The sequence below is a fragment of the Pan paniscus genome, chromosome 4 (genome assembly GCF_029289425.2).
Source record: "Pan paniscus chromosome 4, NHGRI_mPanPan1-v2.0_pri, whole genome shotgun sequence".
NCBI classification, from domain to species: domain Eukaryota; kingdom Metazoa; phylum Chordata; class Mammalia; order Primates; family Hominidae; genus Pan; species Pan paniscus.
Window position 1 is genome coordinate 123,483,556 of NC_073253.2, and position 16,677 is coordinate 123,500,232.

At 33.4% G+C, this 16,677-nt stretch overlaps 1 protein-coding gene across 2 annotated transcripts in view; it reads left to right on the forward strand.

Annotated features, from left to right (window-relative positions):
- Positions 1-15,741, forward strand: part of SLC12A2 (solute carrier family 12 member 2) — a 105,759-nt gene extending 90,018 nt beyond the window's left edge. The window contains exons 20-27 of one of the 2 annotated variants that reach the window (XM_034960444.3): positions 646-771; positions 3,215-3,262; positions 4,677-4,799; positions 6,978-7,089; positions 8,946-9,032; positions 10,458-10,593; positions 10,881-10,948; positions 12,591-15,741. In XM_034960444.3, coding sequence (XP_034816335.1) covers positions 646-771; positions 3,215-3,262; positions 4,677-4,799; positions 6,978-7,089; positions 8,946-9,032; positions 10,458-10,593; positions 10,881-10,948; positions 12,591-12,726 — 836 coding nt within the window. In that variant the 3' untranslated portion in view covers positions 12,727-15,741. The remainder of the gene's footprint in view (positions 1-645; positions 772-3,214; positions 3,263-4,676; positions 4,800-6,977; positions 7,090-8,945; positions 9,033-10,457; positions 10,594-10,880; positions 10,949-12,590) is intronic. The other variant, XM_034960445.3, reaches the window with a different exon arrangement.
- The last annotated feature ends 936 nt before the right edge of the window (positions 15,742-16,677 follow it).

The window sequence follows — 16,677 nt, forward strand, 5'->3', positions numbered from 1 at the left end:
TTAAAATGGAGAAATGGTACTTTCACCATGAACTTAGGAAGACTCTATTTGGTGGTCTTGGTTTTATAGAGTGGGTAGAGTTTTTCAGTGTTGTCTGTCATCTTACATATCTATGGACAGTTGTTACATTTTACATTTTTTATGTAATTGATTTAGAGAGAATTGATTCACATACTATGTATTACTGTCTACCAGATTCTACTGTCCTATGACTTGTACTCATTACTGATTCTCCAGCTCGTAATTCAAATACAGTTTGTGTATCGATATCCAAAATGCTTGGAACCTGAAGGGTTTCAGAATTTGGACGGGGAGAGGTTGATTTTGGAATATTTGCATTACATAGTACTTACCAGTTGAGCATCTCTGATCCAGAAATCCCAAATCTGAAATGCTCCATTGAGCATCATGTTAGGCATGTAAAAAGTTTCAGACTTTCAGATCAGGATATTCAACCTGTAACCTAGTTGTGGTTTATGTATTTAAATGAATAGTCATTTCAAACAGATTATCATAGTTGTTTAAATAAGAAGCCATTTATAATAAACTTATTTTTTCATAATAGTTTAATTACTAAACCATAATGCCTTATTTAACAGTTAAAATATGACTTAGATACTATTTTAAATAATTTTCTGTCTACAGAAGAATTATTGTCATCACAAGAGAAATCTCCTGGCACCAAGGATGTGGTAGTAAGTGTGGAATATAGTAAAAAGTCCGATTTAGATACTTCCAAACCACTCAGTGAAAAACCAATTACACACAAAGGTAATTTTCATTCAAACAGTAAGTCTTATTAATAGTAATGTTTTAATTTGGGAGAAATATTTTTAATTATATAATATGTCTTATAAAAATAACCTGTTCTCAAACTTGTACTGGTCATTTCTAGCTGGTCAGGTAAAATTTATGGCTTTCAAAAATGGCTACAAAATGACTAGCTGTGTAAAGTATTAGAGTAGATCATCAAACAGAAACCATGCCAGTTATTTACTAATATGGCTTCTGTGTTTTTATTTATAGTTGCTTTAAATAAAACATTTTAATTTGAAGCGTAAGTTAAATCTGAATTTGGAAAGAACATGGTAATTTTAAAGTAACAAACTCATGACTTTCACATAATTTCATCCACAAATCTGTGTGTCATGTTTGAGAAGAAAAGAGGGATGACTTCCAAATCTTACTCTCCCACCCTCACTCTCCTACCTCTGTTCAGTCTAGTATCTCCATCTGTCCTATTCCCAGCTGACACGCAACAAGAAAATAATCTGCGCTGTGAATCATCAAACTATAACATACTTTTGATTCCTGCAAAATATTTCCCATTCTTTTTCTGAAATTGTAACCTTGGACCAATCATGTCTCTGTACAGTTTATCTCTTCTATATTATTTAGAAGCAGTAATGTTGCTTTTTATTTCTTTCCTTCTCATTTACCTTGTTGGTAAATGGTTAGAGTATTAGTAAAGTTTAGTTCACACCCATTTTCCTTCTCAGTTCTTTGCTGGCTTGATTATAATTTATTTTGTTTTTCCTCAAAATTCTATAAACTGATTCTGATAACTGTTCCTATATTCCAGCATTTATTTTAGTTTACACTATACATTCTTTCATTTCCTCTTTTTTGTTTTTTTCTTTTGCTTCAAACATTCTTTTTCTACAGAATCTGTTGGGAAGTGATAGGTGAAGTTTAATGGGAGGGTAAGAAGAAATACATATCAAGCATCTACTCCGTGCACCCACATTATAATGGATGTTACCCATACATTAGCTAATTAATATATGTTACGATCTTATGAAATCATTATTTTTATAGAACAGGAAACTGGGTCAGTACATTTCTACTTACCTTTTTATTGTAAAAATCTAAGTGCCTTTAACTTACTTTATAATTGTTAAATGTCAAGATTTCCTTGACATTTCTGAGATCTTTTAAACAAATGCAGCATATCCGTAGTTATAATTTTTATTATCAAAGACAAATGCCATTAAATGTCTGCTTTATAAGAACAATATTGAATGCTATAATATTAAATCTAATGATTGTTTTTCCATTACAAGTTTAAGAAATTAGTGTTTGCTTTATTTTGTGTTTATTTTCTGTTTAGTCAGTTATTCTCAGTCAACAGCATAGATACTATAGAAAAGTTTATACATTTTAAAAAGTCTTCAGAATTAGAGACATTAGTGTGTAGTTGTTATAAATCCGCAGTATTTAGCTGTGTCTATCTTGGTTATTGAAGCATACATCATGCAAGAAGTCAAAAAGAACACCCTTTAAATACTTTCTGCCAGGCCCAGAGTTCAGTGCATTAATACTTGCATTAGTATAACAAGCTTAAGAGGTAGGTACTAATACCTCTTTCGACAAATGAGAAAAGCAAGTTCAGTAATGAAAGTTCACTCAGCTGTTTTAACTCCTGGGAATATAAATGTAGAGGTAAGATTGCAATCTTGCAGCCTAACTCCAGAGCCCACTGCAGTATACTCTTTCCTAAGTCCAGAGTTTTATATGCCATAAACAAATATTTTAATACAAGCTTGTATTAAGGGAACAAAATGAAATTAGGAAAATTGTTAATGCCAGAAAAATATTTGTAGATATTTTTAAATATAAATGGATATTAATGCACACGTATATACATACATATATAAATTTATATATGTGAGAAAAATCACTCCTGTATAACCTGGCATTTTATATAAAGCAAAATACTTATGTCTCTGATCAAATTTCTTAATATTTCAAGTGTGATTAATTTTTTACAAACAACAAATATCCATTAAATGTTTCTAAAATTGCTCTTCAGTTATTTGCACAGTGATGGCATGTTTAAAATTTATGTATTATCTGCAATATCAATGTTTAATGTCATATTTATACCTATAAGCCACAGTTCAACATCTTCTCAACTTATTTCAAGTATGAAAGTGTAAAAATTGTTAAAATATGCTGAAATTTAAAAAGTAATTTTACAGAAATTAAATTTAGGGGTGTTAGTCATCCTGTAGGGGAGGGGTCTCAAATATGTTTGCTTTTTAAAAGCTTCAACACTCAGTGCAGAAAATATTAATCTTCAGTCTTGATTATTTTTCAGTGGACTGCTGCTTCATATTATATTTTGTTTATAAATGTGCTTTGATTACATTTTTATTATTTTATTAATATAAAGGCAATTAACATATTTTTGTGTTTTTTAAACATAATCTAGTTGAGGAAGAGGATGGCAAGACTGCAACTCAACCACTGTTGAAAAAAGGCAGGCATTTTTCATCATTTTATTTTAACCCCTTTTTCATACTGTAAACTCTTTAACTCCAACCTTACTCCCTTTTTTTTAACCTTGGTTTTTATTTCCATGGTGAGGTAATGTTACAGTTCTATAAATGCAGATTAGAAAAATTATTATTAGTCTAACTAAAAAGTTAAATATTCTCAGGAAATGGAGTTATATCACAAATTCTTTTCTATTATCACAGCATTTCTGAAATATTAGACCCAGACAGCCGGTATTAATTTTTTTTAATTTAAACTGCATGGTTTAGATGATAAGTAGGGACACTGAAATAGGTTTTATTTGCAGTGTCACTTGCATTCTTTACCATCAGTTGTACCCAGCCAAGTCCTCAATTTTGATACTAATGTATTTTTCATTTCAAAAATTACAATATTTCTCACAGTCGTGCTGCGTTTGGGAGATACACAGTCATGTCAACATACATGAATTTTATGAGAAGGAGATAGAGGTGAGAGTTATGGAGCAGTGTGGTTTGGTAGCCATATTATTTCATCGTGCAAAATCATTTGTCATGTTTGCATATATCACAGCAGCATGAAAAGTGACCTTCTACAGAAGTGATCAGATGTCCTCGTATGGATTTCTGCTTTTAAAATTTTGGTGTAGGAGTTTCATGATAGTCATTTGCTTGCTCACAGAATCAATGCTGTTTTTTGTTTTGTTTTAACTCCTGGGAATATAAATGGGAACTCCTTGGTGTATTGTTCTCAGACCTGCAGCAGATGGGTGCCCTTCCAAGGAGCTCCCACCATCTTTCTGTGGTTCAGAGAAAGATGTGGTTATATGGCTTTAGAATTGGGTGCCACATATTTGGGACAAAACATAGGTAAAAATGAGAAGTCTTTACTTAGACTAAGGTTTTACTGTGATAATTGTGAGAATGTGTTAGTATGTCTTCAACTCCCATCTTTCATTTATATTGCAGATAACAACTTTGTGTTTTAAAAAGTTTTGAGCTTTAAATTATTGAGATACCAGATTACCAAAGAAATAGTTTCACAGAACAGGTATAAACTTGATTTGTCCAGTTTGACTAAAACAGCTTTTCAAAACAAAATCTAGCAGCTCACTGTAATTTTTTTGATTGTTATTTATGATTCTCTTACATTCATTCAGAATGCTTGAAAATATTAGTAAGTGGGCAGATAATTTGGATTGGTTTAGCTATTGTAAAGAGTTATTTCTCTCTAGCCATTTATAAAGTATACTTTTATTATAAACAACTGAAAGTTTATGGTAGACGCCATATACAATTGTCTGAATTATCTGTAGTATAAACATCTGAATATACAAACATTAGGAAACGATAGGAATTCAGCAAAAGGGACTTTAATATTTACTTTGCTTACATTTTATTTTTTGCTTAATCCTTTAGAATCCAAAGGCCCTATTGTGCCTTTAAATGTAGCTGACCAAAAGCTTCTTGAAGCTAGCACACAGTTTCAGAAAAAACAAGGAAAGAATACTATTGATGTCTGGTGGCTTTTTGATGATGGAGGTAAGGTTGTTAATTTTTTTTAAATGATTTTAAATTTACTGACATTGTGAGAATAGTAAGAAATGACATGCACTCATTCCCCGTGGACCCCATTCAAATTTTGCCAGCATTCCCAAAAGCAAAAGGATTAATTTCAGAATCAGGCACAGCATTTAGTTGTCTGGTCTCTTCAGTATCCCTAATGCGGAGGTTGTTCAGTAGTATTTCCTTGAGCTTCATGACCTTAACTTTTTTTTAATATGAACCATTTTGTTGACTGTAACCCAATTTGAAGTGCTAGTTAATGTTTTATTATAATTAGTTTTAGGTTATCTATCTTTGGCAGAAATATCACAGAAGTGATGCTGTGCTCTTCTGTCTACATCTCATCAGGTGGCACAGGATGTTGATTTCTACCATCACTGGTGAAATTAACCATTGAGTAATATATGATTTTCACCACATGTATTCACTGAAAAGTTACCCCACCCCCCTTTATAATTACAGGTATTGGGGATGGCACAGAGGAATTACTCTGAGACTATGTAAATACACTATTCTTGCAGCCTTCACCACTATCTTTAGCATCCATTGATGTTTCTGCCTGAATTTATTGTTATTGTTGTGGTTGCCAAATGATGATTCTCCTATTCCATCATTTCTTCCTCATTTATTAGTTGGCATTTTATTGTAAGGAAGAGCTCTTTATTTCTGTCAGTGTGGACTCATTGATTCCTATTTTATTGATATTCAGTGGGATATGTATTAGACTGTTCTTGTGTTGCTTTGAAGAAATACCTGAGACTGGGTAGTTTCTAAAGAAAAGAGGTTTAATCTGCTGACGATTCTGCAGACCACACAAGCATGGTCCTGACATCACTCAACTTCTGGAGAAGCCTCAGGGAGCTTTTACTTATGGCAGAAGGCAAAGCAGGAACAGGCACATCACATGATGAAAGCAGGAGTGAGAGAGACATAGAGAGGAGACAGAGATGCCACACACTTTTAAATCACCCAGTCTCGTGAGAACTATCACAAAGACAAGCACCAAACCTTGAGGGACTGACCCCCTGGATCCAAACACCTCCCACTAAGCTCCACCTCCAGCATTAGGGATTAATTACAGTTCACCATGAGATTTGGGTAGGGGCTGATATCCAAACTATGCCAGGATATAATTTGTTACTTTCATTTGTTTTGATGTTCCAATTGTCCCATATTTCACCAGCAGAATCCTCCTTAGGCTCATTTGTTTCCATTTATCATGTCCCAATTGTTCCTTTTTTTTTTTTTTTTTGCGACTGAGTCTTTCTTTTTCTGTCACCCAGGCTGGAGTACAGTGGCGCAATCTCGGCCCACTGCAAGCTCCGCCTCCTGGGTTCACACCATTCTCCTGCCTCAGCCTCCCGAGTAGCTGGGACTACAGGCACCCGCCACCACGCCCAGCTAATTTTTTAGTATTTTTAGTAGAGATGGGGTTTCACCATGTTAGCCAGGATGGTCTCGATCTCCTGACCTCGTGATCCACCCACCTCAGCCTCCCAAAGTGCTGGGATTACAGGTGTGAGCCACCACGCCCAGCCCATTCTTTTGGGTTATTTTCTAATACAAGAAGATGTTCCAGGCTCAGTTTTATTGTTTTGCACTTTCCCTTCACAGCCACGAAAGTAACCCTTTCCAAGGAATGCTGGTTCCTTTTACTGAATCATAGTGTTTAGAAACAAAGATCAGGGCATTGGATATGCTTGTGTCTACTGGAGTGTCACTGCTCCCAGGCCTTCTCCATGGACAGAGCCAGGAACTCCTTGTGTGTGTGTCTGTGGAGATATAAATGGAGATCAAAAACCAATTTCAGTACAGCTTCTCCCTTTTCATATTTCTAATTTCAGTGTTAAACATGGCTCCTGCTAAGGTCAATAATTATACTTATTTTCTCAATCCTGTTGTATGTGACTAATCTCGACCTTACCAGGCCACTATCCCATTTGGCTACCTTCCTTGAATGGGATCAGACTCCATTAGGAGTCCCTTGTTTCTCAGGTCTGCTAATGGCTTTTTGACTGAATTATCAAGGAAGGACAGAAAGAAGATTTTTGTTTCATATGGAGTTGTAGTAAACATGTTTTTTGAGACTAAATTGATGTTCCTGATTAAGAAATTCGCATTTAGTAAATGATTTATTACATTTTTATAATTCAGGTTTGACCTTATTGATACCTTACCTTCTGACGACCAAGAAAAAATGGAAAGACTGTAAGATCAGAGTATTCATTGGTGGAAAGATAAACAGAATAGACCATGACCGGAGAGCGTAAGTTTATTTCACATTGAAGGGCATGAATCTAGTAGCACTTCATTGCTACAGTATAAATTTGATAGGATAAAAATTAGACAATCCAGAAAATGTCTGTTATCTTGCTTTGTTCTTTACTGAATTTAAAAATTTTAAATATAACCTTGTTCTCTTTAGTCTTCATGTTTAACTAGTAAATACTTAATTTTACTTAGATATAATTTTTTTTAACATACTAGCATTTTAGAAGGTCCTTCTTAAATACTTGTAACATTAAAGTGCTAAGCAACTTTTTTCTTTTAATCAGGGAGAAAATGCACAAACGTTATATATTTATATATGAGATAAATTTTGTTGTAGACTTCTAGACAACAAAATGCAGGATGCCATTGTCATCCATCCAATTCTTTCCATCTATACTGTCACGATTCTAGTTCTTGTTTCAGTATTTCTCTCCTGCTCTCTAAGTACTCTTGTTTTGTCTTTGACCTGTAACATGTATATTGTACAGAGTACATAATATGCATAATCTTCAACCTAATTAATATGTATATTGTACACATTATGGGTCAAAGGTAAGACATGGGTACTCAGAAGCATTGAAACCCAGTTTTATTTTTCAGAAAGCAGAGTTTTGACCATATGATTCCTCTACCCAAAATAGTTAAACGACTTCTCTGCTACCTGCCATAGAAAATCTAATTGTTATAATGTAGCAGTCAAGGCCCTTGACAGTCTGTCCTCTCATTCCCTTTCTATTCTTCTGTTTCCCCCAGTATTTCAGTACACTTTTCCCTGTGCTCTAAACATGCATGTGACTTCAGGCTTTTACTCCTTTGCCTCCTCTCATCTCTCTCCTGTAAATAGCTCTTCACTTGCCTCTCCTTTTATCTCTTTAAATACTGCATTCTTTAAAACCCAGCTCAGTTCTTCATAGTGCCTTTCCTATTTTCCCCCCACTTATCCCCCCATCTAGTTGTTATGTTTCCTTCTGGAATCACAATATACTTTTATACCTACCACTCATCACATTATGGCTGGTATTATATTTATTGTCTTATTTAAGTTTTGTGGGCCCTGTTTAGCATGTTTTATAGTAGCCACTTAATTGATAGATCCTGGAATTCAACTGTTTATTCATTTCAAATAGTGAATTATGCAAGAAATACTAATAATAAATTTAATAGAACTATAGTAGATCTGTTTTCTCATATCTCAATTTAAAAACATTTTTATTACAAATAAAATTGCATTTTGTTAATTGCTTTTTGTATATATGTGCACTTCAGCTGTTCTATTGTTGCCACCAATGTTTCATTGCCAGCTAAGCCTTCAGAAAGGTATTTACTGGAAAATCAGGCTTGTTGATGATCCTTTTCTATGTCCTGTCCCAGTTTCCTCTTTCCCCAAAATGCTATGAACTTAATCTGCCATCAACTATATCTTCAGTATGGCCCACAGGTCATATTTGGGCCCTGAGATAAGTGTTCTTGGATGGAAGAATAATCCAAAAATAATTAAATATTTGTCTACTAGTTTTTACCGAAATTTATGTACTTATCAATATAGTTTGACTAAAATTAACTTAAGAAACATTAGCTTCCATTTAAATTTTATTATTAATGTCTTTGTCCATTACTCAGTACTAAGGAGAGATTCAGAGAAAGTAAAATACTCAGTGATTACTCAGAAAGTAAAGTACTCAGTGAATTTAAGTCTACTTTGTGAATGAATGGTGTGAATTAATTCAAATGGATATTGTTTAGCACATGATAGACTGACTTTTTCTATAAATCATGCTTTTTAGATATATGGATTCAGCCCAATATAGAATGAAAATACTTGTATCTTAATTCTATTTATTTTTGTTGTAGGATGGCTACTTTGCTTAGCAAGTTCCGGATAGACTTTTCTGATATCATGGTCCTAGGAGATATCAATACCAAACCAAAGAAAGAAAAGTAAGTTACTCTACAAATTTCTGATCCCTTTATAGATGGCCTACTCAGACACAGATTCAACTTAATTAAAACCCAGAGATTTTTTTCCTGTTGTTAGTTACATGTGAAGTCAATATTTTAAAAAATCTAGCATTGATAGTTGGCATGCATATATCAGATATTAAAGAAAGTCTAAAGAGTTTTCAATATTCAGAGAGGATTTAAATTACAGCTTTACATGTGATTTCTGAAAGGTGGTTCATTTCCATTGCCCCTGCCTACAGTCGTTATAACCACTCAGTCCCTGCTCTACATACCTATTACTTTCCACTGTTTTGTTTTATTGCTAAAATAGGAAAATCTAAACATTTGCCTGCAATAGTTGCATTCAGAATTCTTCTAGCAAAGACTTTGGAATATTCCACCTGAAAATGGTATATACAGGTTGTTATAATGATATTTGTATTTATTTTACCTGATATAATTTTAATTCTTAGATTAATGTTGAATCAATATGAAGCTGATATAAAGAATTCCTTTTAGATAGAAAATAGTAAGTTACAATTTGTAAGGTTGTAATCAGGGTGAGATTGCTTTTATTGTAAAACAGTGTATACTGGGTGCTTCATACTAGATTTGATACTGAAAACTATTTTTCATGTTCATAGAGGATTAGAATGCCATTCATGTTATTTTACTGTTAAGTATCTTTGGATGTAGGAATTAATTTTGCATTTCCTTAAATTTTTAGTGTCTGCCCTTTTCCCCTTCAAAATGTTCTAGTACATTTTTTTACATCACTTTTATTCATTGATAACTGGGAAAGCCTTTGGGTGTTTTGAGCAGAGTAGTAACACAATTTGACTTATTGCTCAAAGGGATCATGTTAGCTACTATGGTAAAATTTATTTAGGCTGAGAGAAAATGGCCATAAGGGGAGGAGGGGTAGATAACAGTGAGATCAGCTTTAGCAGTTAAAAATGCAATTTTATTACAGGTTCGAGATTCCTTATCCCAAATGCTTGGGATCAACCAAAAGTGTTTCAGATTTCACATTTTTTTAAAAATTTTGGAATATTTTCATTATACCTGCTGGTTTAGCATCCCTAATCCAAAAATCAGAAATTTAAAATGTTCCACTGAGCATTTCCATTAGACATCGTATTGGTGCTTAGAAAGTTTTAGATTTTGAAGCATTTTGGATTTCAGATTAGGGATGCACAATCTGTATTGTCCATATGGGTTCTAATTTTCTCATCAGTTTGAGAGACTAGAAATTGCTGTTTTTGAAATAAATTGCCAAACTGATTATTATGGTTGGGGTATGGAGAGGAGCATAATAAATGAGAGGCACTAACTTTGCAAGTTACAATTTAATATTTAAGATCTTCCTGTTATGTAACTTAAAATAAGATTAGTTGTCAGTATTCTTTCTGTTTTTTAAAGTATTATAGCTTTTGAGGAAATGATTGAGCCATACAGACTTCATGAAGATGATAAAGAGCAAGATATTGCAGATAAAATGAAAGAAGATGAACCATGGCAAATAACAGATAATGAGCTTGAACTTTATAAGACCAAGGTATTCTCTTCTGCTTCCTTTTCATTAATCTTTTATATAATAAAAGACATGAAAACCAAGAACTTCAATTTGATATAGGAGGGTCAGTTGTATAAATGAACTCTACTTTAAAATAGATTTATTTGAGGTTAGTGGAAAGCATTTTAAAAAAAAATAAAAATAGAGAACAGATATTTTTATTACACGAAAATTCATTTCAGTTTCTTTTTGTCTCCTTATAGTTTTATGAACCATGCTAAATTCTTATTTCCACATGGTCTAGGAATGACTGTCCTGTTTCATTTCAGACATACCGGCAGATCAGGTTAAATGAGTTATTAAAGGAGCATTCAAGCACAGCTAATATTATTGTCATGTAAGTAATATCTTTATAAAGATTTTCTTGCTAATTTATGATAATATGCTTTGAATTAATTTCTATTCCAAGTACATATCTATATAACACCCATATTGACTTAGTGGTTATAAGGAGGAAAAAACAAACTTGTAAAAATATACTATGCTTTAAGCATATGGAGAAAGACAAAAACTTTAACCTTATGCTTATATGAATCCCAAGTAATCTTTTTATCATAGTAGGTTATATTGGAACCTTTTGTTTACCCTTCTTCTCACCTTTTTAAAATTCCGTATCTTTGTAAACACTACAGCATAGCCGTTAAGCACGTGTGGATAGGAGGGTCCTACGTTAAAATCTGGGCCCCGGACAGCTTCCTCTTGAAAATAATTCCGAAAATGTTATTTGGCAGATTAAACTTGAATAGTGATTCCTATCTGGATCCCCATTCTTATGTTTCCAACACGCAAATTTTACGTACAGACACATTGTCCTTGAGTTAAATATGATACTAAATGCCTACTTTGGCTCTTCCTCTACTGAACTAGGTTAGCTATTCTTTGAACCCACATTTTCTGAGTTCTGGAACATGTGTCCTTAGATAGGAAAGCTCAGGCCTCTCCCCCACAAAAAAAGCCAAGCAATGAAAAAAACTACCAAAAGATTGTTAGTTTAACAACATTCAATAAATCAAAAAGTTTCAAGTTTTGCTGATGATAATCAAATACCTGTAAATGGAAAAGACACCAAAACAAAGAAATTTAGAGAAAAACTATACAGCAATTGGTCACTGCTGCCACCATCCATAAATAGAAATTAAAACTAAGAGAAGATAAAAATTGCATTTATCCATATATAGCTTCTGTTTTCTAAATTTTGATAGTAAACATACCTTTCACCTAAAAGAATTCTATTCTTATTAAAGAAGGGGAAACCTAGGATTTAGTGTTAGATATCAGAGGTACTGTGGTTTATAGAAATACTTACTGTTCTTATGAACAAATTTTGAAAAATCTTTTGTTGAAAGATTATAGTCTTTTATATATGCATGTATGATGGTGGTACCATAAGATTATAATACCATATGTTAAGCTGGGCACGGTGGTATGCACCTGTAGTCTCAGCTACTTGGGAGACTGAGGTGGGAGGATTGCTTGAGATCTGGAGTTTTGGAGTTTTGAGTCCAGCCTGGGCAATGTATTAAGACCCCATCTCTCTTAAAAATATATATATATTTTTTTTTTACTGTATCTTTTCTGTATTTAGATATGCAAATGCTTACCATCGTGTTACAGTTGCCTATGGTATTCACTACAGTAACGTACTATACAGGTTTGTAGCCTAGGAGCAACAGGCTGTGTCATATAGCCTAGATGTGTAGTAGGCTATACCATCTAGGTTTGTGTAAGTACTCCTATGATGTTTTCACGAGGGCAAAATTGCCTGACAATAAGTTCTGAGAAATGCGTCTCCATCGCTAAGCAACACAACTGTGGTTGTTATTCTATTTGCAGAATTCTCCTGCACTCAGAAATATTCTGTAATTATAGTAATTTACAGTAACTGTTATTGTAATCTACTTTATAATTTTTGCTACATTTTATTCTGTAAATGCATTGCTCAGGGTTTTTTTTTTTTCTTTTTCTCTTTTTGATACCAGGAGTCTCCCAGTTGCACGAAAAGGTGCTGTGTCTAGTGCTCTCTACATGGCATGGTTAGAAGCTCTATCTAAGGACCTACCACCAATCCTCCTAGTTCGTGGGAATCATCAGAGTGTCCTTACCTTCTATTCATAAATGTTCTATACAGTGGACAGCCCTCCAGAATGGTACTTCAGTGCCTAGTGTAGTAACTGAAATCTTCAATGACACATTAACATCACAATGGCGAATGGTGACTTTTCTTTCACGATTTCATTAATTTGAAAGCACACAGGAAAGTTGCTCCATTGATAACGTGTATGGAGACTTCGGTTTTAGTCAATTCCATATCTCAATCTTAATGGTAATTCTTCTCTGTTGAACTGAAGTTTGTGAGAGTAGTTTTCCTTTGCTACTTGAATAGCAATAAAAGCGTGTAAACTTTTTGATTGATGAAAGAAGTACAAAAAGCCTTTAGCCTTGAGGTGCCTTCTGAAATTAACCAAATTTCATCCATATATCCTCTTTTATAAATTTATAGAATGTCAAACTTTGCCTTCAACTGTTTTTATTTCTGGTCTCTTCCACTTTAAAACAAAATGAACACTGCTTGTCTTCTTCCATTGACCATTTAGTGTTGAGTACTGTATGTGTTTTGTTAATTCTATAAAGGTATCTGTTAGATATTAAAGGTGAGAATTAGGGCAGGTTAATGAAAAATGGGGAAGGGGAAATGGTAACCAAAAAGTAACCCCATGGTAAGGTTTATATGGGTATATGTGAATATAGAGCTAGGAAAAAAAGCCCCCCAAATACCTTTTTAACCCCTCTGATTGGCTATTATTACTATATTTATTATTATTTATTGAAACCTTAGGGAAGATTGAAGATTCATCCCATACTTCTATATACCATGCTTAAAAATCACGTCATTCTTTAAACAAAAATACTCAAGATCATTTATATTTATTTGGAGAGAAAACTGTCCTAATTTAGAATTTCCCTCAAATCTGAGGGACTTTTAAGAAATGCTAACAGATTTTTCTGGAGGAAATTTAGACAAAACAATGTCATTTAGTAGAATATTTCAGTATTTAAGTGGAATTTCTGTATACTGTACTATCCTTTATAAGTCATTAAAATAATGTTTCATCAAATGGCTAAATGGACCACTAGTTTCTTAGAGAAATGTTTTTAGGCTTAATTCATTCAATTGTCAAGTACACTTAGTCTTAATACACTCAGGTTTGAACAGATTATTCTGAATATTAAAATTTAATCCATTCTTAATATTTTAAAACTTTTGTTAAGAAAAACTGCCAGTTTGTGCTTTTGAAATGTCTGTTTTGACATCATAGTCTAGTAAAATTTTGACAGTGCATATGTACTGTTACTAAAAGCTTTATATGAAATTATTAATGTGAAGTTTTTCATTTATAATTCAAGGAAGGATTTCCTGAAAACATTTCAAGGGATTTATGTCTACATATTTGTGTGTGTGTGTATACATATGTAATATGCATACACAGATGCATATGTGTATATATAATGAAATTTATGTTGCTGGTATTTTGCATTTTAAAGTGATCAAGATTCATTAGGCAAACTTTGGTTTAAGTAAACATAAGTTCAAAATCAGATTAACAGATACAGGTTTCATAGAGAACAAAGGTGATCATTTGAAGGGCATGCTGTAATTTCACACAATTTTCCAGTTCAAAAATGGAGAATACTTCGCCTAAAATACTGTTAAGTGGGTTAATTGATACAAGTTTCTGTGGTGGAAAATTTATGCAGGTTTTCACGAATCCTTTTTTTTTTTTTTTTTTTTTTTTGAGACGGAGTCTTGCTCTGGCTCACTGCGACCTCCGCCTCCCCAGTTCAAGCGATTCTCCTGCCTCAGCCTCCCTAGTAGCTGGGACTACAGGTGCACACCACCATGCCCAGCTAATTTTTGTATTTTGAGTAGAGACAGGGTTTCACCATGTTGGTTAGGATGGTGTCTATCTCTTGACCTTGTGATCCACCCGCCTCAGCCTCCCAGAGTGCTGGGATTACAGGTGCGAGCCACTGCGCCTGGCTGGTTTTCATGAATCTTGATAGACATCTATAACGTTATTATTTTCAGTGGTGTGCAGCATTTTTGCTTCATGAGTATGAGCTAGGTATAGAGATCTGATAACTTGAATTCAGAATATTAAGAAAATGAAGTAACTGATTTTCTAAAAAAAAAAAAAAAAAAAAAAAAAAATTCTACATTATAACTCACAGCATTGTTCCATTGCAGGTTTTGCAATGTTTGGGGGTAAAGACAGTAGAAATATTATATTATTCAGTAAACAATAATGTGTGAACTTTTAAGATGGATAATAGGGCATGGACTGAGTGCTGCTATCTTGAAATGTGCACAGGTACACTTACCTTTTTTTTTTTTTTTAAGTTTTTCCCATTCAGGAAAACAACATTGTGATCTGTACTACAGGAACCAAATGTCATGCGTCATACATGTGTGTATAAAGTACATAAAATATATCTAACTATTCATAATGTGGGGTGGGTAATACTGTCTGTGAAATAATGTAAGAAGCTTTTCACTTAAAAAAAAATGCATTACTTTCACTTAACACTAGACACCAGGTCGAAAATTTTCAAGGTTATAGTACTTATTTCAACAATTCTTAGAGATGCTAGCTAGTGTTGAAGCTAAAAATAGCTTTATTTATGCTGAATTTTGATTTTTTATGCCAAATTTTTTTTAGTTCTAATCATTGGTGATAGCTTGGAAATAAATAATTAAGCCATGGCATTTGACAGTTCATTATTCCTATAAGAATTAAATTGAGTTTAGAGAGAATGGTGGTGTTGAGCTGATTATTAACAGTTACTGAAATCAAATATTTATTTGTTACATTATTCCATTTGTATTTTAGGTTTCCTTTTACATTCTTTTTATATGCATTCTGACATTACATATTTTTTAAGACTATGGAAATAATTTAAAGATTTAAGCTCTGGTGGATGATTATCTGCTAAGTTTGAAAATGTAATATTTTGATAATACTGTAATATACCTGTCACACAAATGCTTTTCTAATGTTTTAACCTTGAGTATTGCAGTTGCTGCTTTGTACAGAGGTTACTGCAATAAAGGAAGTGAATTCATTAAACCTATTTAATGTCCATTCTTATATCTGTTTAATAAGTCTTTGCCAGCTTTGTGGTTTTATCTCATTTCGATAACTATTGCTTCATTCATTTCTGAATTTTTAAAATAGCTTTTACCTTAATATTCATGCCCTGGAAAAGTCGTTCACTATTCTTAAACCTTTGCAATAATCACTGTTGATGCTCACAGTATGACTGAACCATCTGAGCTGCAGCTCATTATGGTATTTTTTTAAGTGACCTAGCTTTTCTAATTCTGCTTTATCTTTGGGCCAGATCTCTCATTTGTGAATGAGGAAACTGGAAGATTAAAAGCGATTCATAGTCCCTGAATATAATCTGATTCTTCCAAAGATTTTTGTCTGAGCTCATTTAGAGTTTTAGAAAGCATTTTCATTTTCTCATTTGAATATGACTGCAGGTGTGTATATATGCAGGACAGCTATTTATTTCTTTTACTCTTGAGAAAGCAGCTTGGAGCAGTTTAGGGAGTTTTCCAAGGTCATGGGGTAAATCAAGGAAGGATATTGGTCTAGAGCCCAGGTCTTTTATCCCCAGGAATTTCTTTATTATGCATTCACTGCTGGCTGATCCATAAGATAGATGGCTGGGATAGATTGGAAATGACCAAATTACTTACACCTGTCCGCCCAGTAACTGTGTGTTCAGGTAAGGCAAATTATAGTTAGAAATATAGGTTGGCTACAGGCTGCCTTAATAGGTTTGAAACAAAATGTAAATATCCATTTTTTGATCTGTCATCTTCCTTATTCTCAAGCCACTATTCAGGCCAGTTTACTCACTGATTTGGAAAGCTAAAAGAGAATTTGAAGGCAACTATGTATGTGACATTTTCTAATATCAGACCATCCAACAGTTTTTAAAACAGGAACATCATTCACCTTGAGCCAGCAGGCTTTTGTTGTTCACTCACCAGGAAGA